The sequence below is a fragment of the Carcharodon carcharias genome, chromosome 4, assembly GCF_017639515.1.
Source record: "Carcharodon carcharias isolate sCarCar2 chromosome 4, sCarCar2.pri, whole genome shotgun sequence".
NCBI lineage: Eukaryota > Metazoa > Chordata > Chondrichthyes > Lamniformes > Lamnidae > Carcharodon > Carcharodon carcharias.
Window position 1 is genome coordinate 68,792,242 of NC_054470.1, and position 12,099 is coordinate 68,804,340.

At 41.9% G+C, this 12,099-nt stretch overlaps 1 protein-coding gene across 2 annotated transcripts in view; it reads left to right on the top strand.

The window, feature by feature from the left end:
* tet2 (tet methylcytosine dioxygenase 2) overlaps positions 1–12,099 on the top strand; it is a 168,191-nt gene that overhangs the window by 43,972 nt on the left and 112,120 nt on the right. The window contains exon 1 of one of the 2 annotated variants that reach the window (XM_041186249.1): positions 8,575–8,680. The exons of the other annotated variant lie outside the window; for it this stretch is intronic. Coding sequence (XP_041042183.1) covers positions 8,588–8,680 — 93 coding nt within the window. The 5' untranslated portion in view covers positions 8,575–8,587. Of the gene's footprint in view, positions 1–8,574; positions 8,681–12,099 lie in introns of those variants that run through there. 2 annotated transcript variants of the gene reach the window in all.

Consider the following 12,099-nt stretch of genomic DNA (forward strand, 5'->3'; position numbering starts at 1 on the left):
TTTGTTATCACATATGTAGGGGGACATTTCTGTGGGTGTAACCAGCTGTGACATGGAAGTCCAATCCCCACTAAACCATGGCATGGATCTCACTGTCTGGAATCCAGCTCTGCCATGCCTATTAATAGCACAGTGCTGGCGGCCCTCTTATCAGTCAAAGTGCATTAGCAGGGATTCCCCTTCTGACGTTTAATTGATACGTTAACCTAGAAATTGGTCAGGCGGCAGATGGGACTTCGGGATGCAGACTCGCTGACTGAGCTTTAAGGCTCTCTTCAGCTCTTTTGCTAAAGCGAGACATACTGAGCTAAACAGTACTATACGTAGGTCCTAATGATTGATGTGGCAACACCCTAGCAAACACAATAAAGCCTTGTTCTTCAAAACAGGGCATTCTTCTTACAGGGTTTAGTACGATTAAAGAAATGTGAGATGATCAGCTATGTTTATGAATCCTGAAAGTTGCCAGTCTTCTCTGTTACTAAACCTGTCACATCTCGTTAGTTTTGCTTTTAAAAAGCTACCTATTTAGATGTATCTCAGTCAAGGAACGTAGGAACAAGAGTATTTCATTCAGCTCCTCGAGCCTGCTCCACCTTGTAAATAGATCACGGCTGATTTGTACCCAAATACATTTGTGCTCCTTTGCCCCACATCCCTCGATATCCTTACCTAGCAAAGGTCTCTACTTTGAAAAAGGGTCATACAGATTCGAAACGTTGACTCTGTTTCTCTCTCCACAGATGCTGTCAGGCCTACCGAGTTTTTCCAGCATTTTCTGTTTTTGTTTCAGGTTTCCAGCATCCGCTGTATTTTGCTTTTATTTATATAAAAAAATCTATCCATCTCAGTCTTAACAGCTCCGATTTTCCCAGCACCCACGGCCTTTTCAGGCAAAGTTCCAGGTTTCTACTACCCTTTGTATGAAAAATGCTTCCTGATTGCCCTCCAAGATGGCCTGGTTCTAACAATATGTCCTCTTGTCCTTAATTGTCCCATGAGAGGCAATAGTTTCTCTAAATCTAACCTATTGAATCCTTTGAATATTTTAACCACCTCAGTCAGATCACCCATTCAATCTTCTATACACAAGGCAATACACAGAAACCAAGTTCACACAATCTGTCCTAAAAACGGAACCTCCAAGACTAATATTCCCTCTAATTTGTTTTGAAGTATGCAGGTGATTTATTAAAGTGCACAGCGCCTTAAACTTTGTCCTGTGTGGCTGCGCACATGCAGTGCACAGTCTGTGTGGAGACTCTCAGGTTGCTGCACTGTTGCATTGTTCTAAACCCCAGTACCAATCCAGTGAATCAGCTTTGTGCCCCCTCTAAGGCCAATAAATACAATTATAGAATAATATATCATGTAAATGGAGTGTCCAAAGCTGAACACAGTACTTTAGATGGAGCCTGACCAAAACATTCTTGACCCAAATATCCATAGCTTTGTACACTTGAGTGGGTTTGTGACTCAATGCTTGTTTGCTAATCATGCTGTCACTCTAACTAGGTCTTTGATATTGCCGTCTCTGTTACTAAAAGTAAATCATTCTGAATCTAGGATTGTGCAGAATCCAACAAATTTAGAGTAGCAGAGTTTTTAAGTATCAGCTAGGCTAAGTTAGTAGCACTCTCACCATCCCCTCCCCCTCCCTCACCACCACCCCCCACCAAGAGTCAAAAGGTTATGGGTCCAAGGAAGATCATTAAAGCTACAGAGAGCACAATACAATGTAGATTTACCAGGATAATACTAGAAATGGGAAACTATAGTTATAAGGAGAGACTTTAGATCCAGGAATGATTTCCACTGCAGCAGAGCAGGCTGGGATTAGAAATAATAGTTTTTTTTTAATTATGAAAGATCTTGATAGTGAGTAGGGAGAGACTATTTCTTTTGGTTGAGGAGGCAATGACAAAGTGCCAAAAATTTAAAATTGTCACTATGGAAATGTGCGCATGGAATGCTTTACCAGAGGGAATGGTCGAGACAGGCTCTACTCAAAGGAAGAAGTAGATAAATATACAAAGCAGAGGAAGTTACAGGGATATGAAAAGAGATTGAGACATCGGGATTAGATTATGGATTCCTCCAGCAAAGAGCAGGGCAGACACTATGGGTCAAATGGTCTCTGAGTGTAAATTTCTATAAGATGCGTGTACGTTTGTACATACATGTGTCCTTGCATATGTGTGAATATGTGTACGTTTGTCTGTATGTGGGTGGATCTATGTCTGTAGGGGGGTAAAGGTGGGTTGTGTTGGAAAGGTGGAGGTCACAAAATTGATAGCTGTAGATGTGGAGAGTGTGTGGAAGAACAGGTAATGGTAGAGCTGTGGACAAAGGTACCACATTTTTGAATAGTTAAGAGCAACTGTTCCCTAAAATCTAGAATAAAAATATAAGAACTACATTGCAATATTTGTGCAATGGCAACTGTTAATATAAGAATGAAAGAGTTTTATAGTGTGTCTTATATCTTCAGGACTTCTCAAAGCTCTTCACAGACACTAAGTTTACTTTTGAAATTTGATCATGGTTATTTTGTGGGCAGATATAGAAGCTAATTTGCACACAAGCAGCAATGAGATAAATCATAAGTTGATGTGTTTGCTCAGTGTAGTTGGTTGAGGATAAATATTGGACAGGACACATCTTGAAACAGTGCTGCAAGATATTTTAATTCATTTGAGTAGGCAGTCAAGTCCTTGATCTAGTATCTTATCTGAAAAATGGCACCCCCAAGAATACAACACTCTCCCATCACTGCCCTTGAGTATCAGTTTTAATTACTCAATTACATGTTTAAGGCCTGGAGTGGGGCTTGAACCCACAACCTTTAATTCCAGAGGCAAGAGACTACCAGTGAGCCAAGCTGACACTCAGAGATGTGAGAATAAACTGCCCTAGCAGTCAGCATGGCAGGTTCTGGCTGTGCCTGTCTAAGCCCTCCTTAAACAGGCAGAAGTGTGCTTTTCATGCATGTTAGTTAAATAACTACACCTTTTACGAATGAAAACTTTGAGCAGAGTGTTTTGTAACATTCTCACACAGGGGTGTATCAGTGGGATTAAGATAGCAATTCATTGATTGAGCTTGTCTGGTAAATATTCTGAATTTGTTTTTGAGAGAGATTCACTGGACCCAGACCCCGCTTTGCTATAAATAGATACATTGCTACATCAGCAAATCAGAACTACACACAGTAAGGTTTATAAACAGGAGATCATAGCTCTGGCAAGGACTAAACTGGGCATGTTGAACCAAGAAAATATTCTGAACACAATGTATGAGGAGTGAGTTGCAGGATTAGCAGGAGACTTTTGTTTTGTCTAATCCCTCCTATTTGCACTGTCCTCCATCACAGGGAGAAGGGGGAGCCTTCTGTAGATGTTGCCAATGACACCTCTTACTCAACCCGACAAGAAGCATGCTGAACCTTTTACCCACTTCAAGCACATGGTCTACATTATTTAGTCGTTTTAGAATCCAAAAAACAACAATCCAAAAAACAGTTTGTGTTATTTTCTTTTTATTACCTCTGTCCTCATAGTAACCATTACAAGTGCTGTCCTGCTCTGTTATGAGGCCACACTTAAAGCAATGTTGTGCATTGTGTTATTCTGTTCTTTCTTTGATGGCTAAAGAGATCATTCTGTGAGATTCTGCAGCCAATTCATGCAGCCTCACTTGTTGCATAAATCAGCCTTAGAGTCTTGTAACCAGACGTAGTGTGCTCACTGCTGGTGGAGCTGGGCAGAATATTGTATCTCAGAGTCATCCGTCAAATTCAAACCGCTTTTGCACTTTGTTCAGTGGTAACACTCTCAACTCTATAGCAAAAGCCCCACTTCAGAAATTTGAGCACAAAGTCTAGGCCAACACTTCAGTGCAGTATAAGGGAATGCTACCCTGTTGGAACTGCCATCTTGTCAATGAGATGTTGAACCAAAATCCCATTTGACCTCTCAGCTAAAAGATCCAATGGAACTATTTCAAAGAAAAGCAAGACAGTTCTCTCCAGTGTCCTGGCCAATATTTATTCCTCAATCAAAATCACTAACAATAGATTATCTAGTTAGAATCCCAGGGAAAAAAAATCCCTAAAGATTCTTAGCACTACGCTTTCAAATACCAAACTAAACAAGCAAAATACTACAGATATTGGAAATCTGAAACAAAAACAGAAAATGCTGGATAAACTCAGCAGGTCTGGCAGCATCTGCAGAGAGAAACAGCATTAACGTTTTGAGTCTATATGACCCTTCTTTAGCTCTGAAGAAGAGTCATACAGACTCAAAACATTAACTCTGTTTCTCTCGCCACAGATGCTGCCAGACCTGCTGAGTTTTTCCAGCATTTTCTGTTTTGTTCCAAACTATCTAGCCTTTGGCTTATAGTTCATTATGACACATTTGCAGCTGCTGATTTGCTAAATCCACACCCTATCCACCATCACTAATGCACTTTCTCCACTAAAAAGATTACATTCTCTCACCCTAGTCATTCCCCTTGGTATACCCCCCTCTCCAGATTCACTCCGTTAAGTCTAAGGGACACAAATTTGAATGTCTTTGGTGAACATCCATTGCCAGATCTGGATGGATCATATAAACATTATCCATAGCTCTCTATCATTAAAACTATTCACTGTTCAAAGATTGTCCAGGAATGCAAAGAACACTTGGTTATCCTTTACCACTAACCAGCTTCTTAAACCACCCACCCCTGCCTTCTCCACCCACACCTCCAACAATTAGTACAAAAAGCTCATGATTTTTTTGTCACAAAGATCAGGCTATCCAATCAACAGTTCTTTCCCTTCCCTAGGTCATCCAGACAAACTTCCGCTTGTGCTCCCCCCTGCCCTGCTCCTGAATTCACATCTTTCTCTGGTTGTTCCCCTATCTCCCCTTGTGTCCTCTTCAAGCTCACCTTGTCCATGAGACCCAACTTGCTCTCTAGATTCTATTCCTTCTAGACTGCTGATCACCAAACATCCCTTCCTGTCTCCTACATTAATGATATTATTAAGGGTTCTCTCTCCTCCAGTACTGTCACTCTCTCCTTCAGATCGGCCATCATTTCTCTTCTCTTCAAAGAACCAAACTTTGACCCCTCCGTCCTTACAAATTATCACCCCATTACCAACCTCCCCTTTCTCTCCAAAGTCCTTGAACATGTTGTCACTTCTCAAATCAAAGCCCCTCTCTCAGAACGCTCTAATCAAGTTTCCAACCTTGCCACAGTACCAGAAGGACTCATATCAAAGTGACAAAGATAAACTATCCCTCCTTGTCCATTTTGATCTGTCTGCAGCCTTTGACTTGGTTTACCACACCTTCTTCCAATGCCCCTCTACCATCATCCAGCTGTCTGGGGCTACACTTGCCTGGTTCCATTCTTATCTATTCAGTCACAGCCAGAGAATCACCATCATTGGCTTCTCTTCCTGTTTCCACGCTATTACCTCTGGTGGCCCCCCAAGGATTTATCATTGGCTTCCTCCTCTTTCCCGTCTAAATTTTTCCCTTCAACAACATCATCCAAAAGCAAAATGAAAGCAAAATACTGTGGATGCTAGAAATCTGAAATAAAAACAGAAAATGCTGGAAAAACTCAGCAGGTGTGGCAGCATCTGAGGAGAGAGAAAGAGTTAAGGTTTCGAGTCTGTTGAACTCTTCTTCAAAGTTCAAGAGAGGTAGAAATGTGGTGAATTTTATTCTATAAAAAATTGCTCCACGCACCGCCCCTCCTTCAACAGTACAAAATCCATCACATTTTCAGCTCTGAAGAAGTCACATGGACTCAAAACATTAACTCTGTTTCTCTCTCCACAGATGCTGCCAGACCTGCTGAGTTTTTCCAGCATTTTCTGTTTTTATTATCACCCAAAGGCAGTCAGTTTCCATATATAAGCTGACGATACCTATTTTTAGCTCAGCACCATCTCTTTTGACCCCCTTCACTTGTCAGACCTGACATCCCAATATATCCTCTGATAAAACATGGGAAAGTTTGAAGTGTCCTAGGTTCCAATTACAAACTCTGTTCCTTTGTCACCAACTCCATTTCTCTCCTTCAAGACCCTCTGAGGCTGAAGCAGACTGTTCACAATCCTGGTGTTACACCTGACTCCGAGATGAGCTTCCTAACACATATCCGTACCATCACTATGACTGCCTACTTACACCTTTGTAACATTGCAGACTCTGTCCTTGCCTCAGACTATCTGCTTCTGTTACCTCTACACTTGATTTTTCCAGTGCACTCCTGGCCAGCCTTTCTTGTTCTACCCACCCTAAACTTGAGATCATTTAAAACTCTACTGCTGTGTCCTAACTGGCAGTAAGCCCAATTCACTCACCTCCCCTATTCTCACTGACCTACATTAGCTTCTAGATGAGCAACACCTCAATTTTAAAATTCTATCATCATGGCCTGGCCCCTCCCTATCTCTGTAATCTCCTCAAACCTTACAGTTCCCCAGGATCTCTGCATTCTGAAATTGAGCATTCTCGATTTTAATCTCTCCATCACTGGCAGTCATGCCTTCACCTACCTAGGCACTAAACCCTGGAATTCTCAGTCTTAATCTCTCAGTCTTTCTATCTCCCTTTCTTCCTTTAAGACACTCTGTAAAACCTTCTTCTTTGACCAAGCTTTTGGTCATCTGTCCTAATAATCCCCTTCTGTGACTTGGTGTCAAATTTTGTTTGATTACTCTTGTAAAGTATTTTGGGAAATTACTTCAGAAGTCCTATATAAATGCAAGTTATTGTTCTTGCTGCTTATGGGATCTTGCTGTGTGCAAATTGGCTACGGTGTTTCTTACAACACAGATTATACTTCAAAAATTCCTCATTGCCTGTATGGTGTTTTGGGAGGTCATGAGGATTTGAAAGTCGCTATAGATATTAAAGGCCTTTCTACTTTTTGCTTTGATCAGTTCCCTAAAGGTTTCAGTCTCTCATCTGCTCTATTTCAAATAACACTTTGAAACACAGCCAAGTTCTCTGTCACTCCCAGTGGTTTCCCTGTGGGTGTGAGCTCCACTTAGGCTATTTAATGATTAATAAAGAGCAACAAAAAAATAAGAGGCTGATGTAACTTCTAACGAGATGAGGATAAAATATTTTGATTAAACACAAAGATTCATGTGTCTCTTAAGGGCAGAAGATGGAAAATTATGGCACTAATCAGGGTGCTGACCTATATCTCCCCCACCGTTCAGAGCGGAGCCCTGTGCTGTGAGCATTCAGTGTGAAATTTACCTCTTACATTTCCTGCTTTGACCGCCACATGCAGCTGCACTCGTGGCCAATGCAGCCTGGGGCATTCCCCAGTTGAGTTCTATTCAGAGCTCATTTTTACTCTCACTAAACACCATCTTGATGGCTCTTTGTGGGATCTTGCTGTGTCAAATTGGCTGTCCTGTTTGCCTACAGAGAACAGTGAATGGGCAGTTCATTCACTGATTCATTGATTGCAAAACATTGGGGCATCGGGTGGATGTAACTAATCACTATCTAAACGCAAGATCTTTACTCCTGTTGTCAGGCGTTCTACCCACACGCTGTGCCTTATGCAGATCATAGCAAGAAGCAATTTATTTCTCAGACACAGATCAGCTACTTTTGCAGTGAGTTTATTAAGTGCATTCACATTAAATGCAAATATTACAATAGGCTGTCCCTTCTGTTGTGTATTACATGCTCATGACAAAGATGATGGATGATTCTTTTGTCTCCTATGTATCACAGGTACATAGGAACAGCTGCAGGCTATTCATCCCCTCAAGTCTGTTCCACCATTCTAATATATCATGGCTAATCTGTGACCTCAATTCCTCAATTCCATATCTACATATCCCTTAATATTGTTACCCAACAGAATTCTACTGATTTCAGACTTGAAAGCTCCAACTGATCCAACATCTAAACATCCAAACCTTTTGTGGGGTGGGTGGAGTTAAGAATTATGCATTTCTATAACATGTTGTTTGATTTCCCTTCTAATTAGTTTATTTAGAATTATTTCCCTTCATTGTTGAATCTGTCATGAGAGGAAACAGTTGCTCTGTATCCACCCTGTCAAATCCTTTTTGACATTTTTAATACTTCAATCAGTTCACCCATTCAATCTTCTATACACAAAGGAATAAAAGTCAATTTTGTGCAAACTGTCCTCATAATTTCAACCCTCTATGCCCTGACATCATTCTGCCACCAAACAAAAGATGACCAAATACTGTTTGTTAGGGACAGAATGTAGCTGTCCTGCCTCTGCCCTGTGAGATAGCCTGCTAACAGGTCCTTTGGTTACACCAAATGTTCACCCACCAAACCCTAGCCTGAGGAGACTCGAGCTCTCATTAAACAGGAATCATACCTCCTCAGAGCTTCATCCTGGGAGAGCTTGAGTGCCATTCTCAGTGAGGTGCAAAGATGCGTCAAGCAACCAGTCTTCCTGTTTTTGCACTAATAAAAAGCTTTACTCATGTAAGTGTGCAAGAGTGAGAAAATGATTAAAGTAATTCAGAAGCATCCCTCCATTTTAACAGTTAGTTCCAGACCAAGAGATGAGGCAATACCCTGGATTCAACTTTAATGAAGTGAAGACAAAATGGGGTCACAGACAAGAAATAGAAAGTGAACTTTTTTTTATCATAATGGTATGTGACCTTTCATTTATCATAAGTATATAATTAGGGCGTAGATGTCTTTGAAATATAAACAATGTGGCTGTTTCCAGTCAAGTTTCTTGTGGCTTGATTGTTACGTGTTCTTGTTTGTTCTCTTTTGATAATGCTGGAGTAATCAAAGAATTGAAATAAATCCACAAACTTTAAACAAGTGTGGTGAATTATGACACAAAAAAACCTACCAAAGACTAAATATATCAAATTTAAGTAGAGTAATAATGTTGATCACTACAAAAAAAATGTGGTTTAGCAACAGCATTGGACATTGAGGAGTGGGAATTGTGGAGATGATTTCCATGTGGATTTTATTTTTGGTAAAAGAGCATCAAGTGTAGCGTCACATGTTATGCCAGAGAGCTGAGCAGATAATCCAGCAAGATAACACTTCAGTGCTGAGGGAGTGCTCCACTGTCAGAGGTGTTATCTTTCCAATGAGATGTTAAACTGAGGAAAACAAAAACAGAATTACCTGGAAAAACTCAGCAAGTCTGGCAGCATCGGCGGAGAAGAAAAGAGTTGACGTTTCGAGTCCTCATGACCCTTCGTCATGAGGACTCGAAACCTCAACTCTTTTCTTCTCTGTTGATGCTGCCAGACTTGCTGAGTTTTTCCAGGTAATTCTGTTTTTGTTTTGTATTTCCAGCATCTGCAGTTTTTTGTTTTTTGTTAAACTGAGGGTTCATCTGCCCTCTCAGATCGATACAAATGCAGGGTGACCAACTCTGGGGGTAAAAAATAAGGGACACTTCACTGTGGGAGACAGCAGCGGGGGGTGAGATTTACTGAGTCCGTAGGAATGGATGGGGATGTGGAGGTTTTGGTGAGACCACAGGGGGCAGGGTAGGGTGCTGCTAAGGCCATGGGGTGGAGGGGGAGATACTAATGAGACCATGGACGTGGTGCTTTGGGGGTTGGGGGGGTATGCTAATGAAGTTGGGGAGTGCTGCGATTGATGAGATCAAAGAACTGTGGGGAGGGCTGCTGGAACAATCGGAGTGGAAAGAGCTTTGGAGTGGGGTGGAGGGGGCGGGGAGTGGGGTGGGGGACAATGGGGAGGGGGAATGTGGAGGGTTAAGAACCACCCCCTCAAGCATGTGCCACACCCCTCCTCTACTCGAAAATTCCCAGACCCCTCCTCACATTTCAGCCTGAGAACACAGGTGCAACTGGCCCCAACTTCGACCATCCCCAAACCCCACCCAGCTCCAAGTCGGGCCTGAGTGGCACCGATGTCAGGCCTGTCCTCCCAGCAGACAACCACTGGACACTCCCTGCTGGACCCCTCAACCCCGCTAAGCTGCCAGCCACAGCTGGGCAACTCTCAGAGGAGAGTGCCAGACAGTGCTGCTGCTGCTGTTCCGTTGTTGTTGTGTGGGCTGGCGTGTGCACATGTGCAGCTGCACAGTGCACATGCATGGACAAAAGAATAACGACAGAGAAGAAATTTGGGACAAATGGCATCCTGGGAGGGCCAAACCCAGGAGGTGGGATGGAAAGCTGAATTCCGGGATAGTCCGGAAAACCCGGGACAATTGGTCACCATGTACAAAGGATACCAGAGCACTCTCCGAATAAGAGTAGGGAATTATTCCTGGTGGACTGGCCAATATTTTTCCTTCAACCAACATCACTAAACAGATTATCCATTATCATTATCTCATTGCTGTGTGTGTGTGTGTGTGTGTGTGTGTGTGTGTGTGTGTGCGTGTGCATGCGTGTGTGTGTGTGTGCACATGAAAATCGGCTGCTTTGTTCTTTCCATTACAACAATGACTGCACTTCAAAAGAACTTCATTGGTTGCAAAGTGAAGTATTTCAGATGTTCTGAAACTGCAAAAGCAGTATATAAATGCTTTATTTAATAGGATTTTGTGTCCAATGCAGGTCACTTTAATGTAATGATTATCATTTACAATATGAAAGGTACCTTTTAAATAACAATTCTGATCTTGATAAAAATTGAAGAGGCTGTTTGTGGTCAGGGAGACGAGCTGCTGATTGGCCAATTGTGACACAACATCCAACTGCAGAGTTTAGATCAGCAGCTGAACTTTTGACATTTACTTCTAACGTTGTGGAGTAAAACGATGGAATGGCATCAACCATCAAATGAAAATATGACAAGCATTAAACCTCTTATCAATGCGTTCAAAGGCTTGTATTTTGCTTGACTTCAACATATCCGTAGGCTAAGGAATTGTAGCCATGCCTTTGTACCATTTTGTGAACTGAGAATGGACTGACGGATAAAAACAAAGCCGAATCCCTCCCTTAGTTGGCAAGGCAAGATTTGTGACCTATTCAGTAACAACTTAAAGCTCCTTGTGTTACAACTAAATATGTTTAGATGATGGATCTAGTATCTTACTGTTGTTTTAATCGATCCTCTCTCCAGCTACCTGTGATTGAAACCAATCCATCCAAATGTTAATGCAGCAGTCTATCCACTGAAAGCTTTTATAACATGCTGTACATGCAGATTATCTATTTAAATTTTCTTATTCAAATGACTAGGAGGAGCTTCAATCCTGCACTCCCAAACTCTGCATCCCTCTGAATATGATCTTGCATTTTCCACCTCCGCATCCACCCAAAGGCCCCAGGAGTCCCCTCCCTAAAATGCTCCTTCTCCTTTAAGACTCTCCATAAGACCCACCTCTATGGCCAATATTTGGACACCCTTCCTATTGTCTCCTGATGGTGCACTTCAATGAAGAATCTTGGGATGTTTAATCCAAATGAGGAGAGCTGTGTAAATACCGGCTGCAGCTGCTGTTATTTAAATTGCACCTCTCCTTAGTTTTGCTGGTCTGGATTACCCGCCTGTCTATTTCCTACTAGTTTGTTTCATTCTTCTCTCCGATGTACCTCTACCTCTCTGAGCCCTTACTTTCTGGAACTTGGAATAGATTACAGCACCAAAATCATCAAGGACCAAACCACTGTTATTTCATATGAAATGAGATACCAGAACAAAAAGGCCTGAAAAATAAAATACTCTGCCACTGAGCTATGCAAGCAGTCCTAGGCTTTATCTTTGATCTAGGCTGAGTTAGCAATCTCTGTCAAGTAGAACTGACTTTATAGACTTGTTACCTTTGACCTGAACATTCCTAAGATTAAGAAAGGGAAAGATAAGATGAGCCAAGGTCCTGATCCTGCCCCCCTATCCAATGATCTGTGTCAGAAGATGCACATGTGTGACCGTTGGTTGAGGACAAGTTTATGCTCATTTGTGGTAGTCAAATTGCCTGCCAGGAGGAACGGAGGTACAGAGTATTTCTTAAATGGGGAGAAATTGGGAAGGGACCAGGGGGGCCTTGTTCAAAGGTCACTAAAAGCTAACATGCAGCATGCAATTAGGAAAGCAAATGGTACGTTGGCTTTTA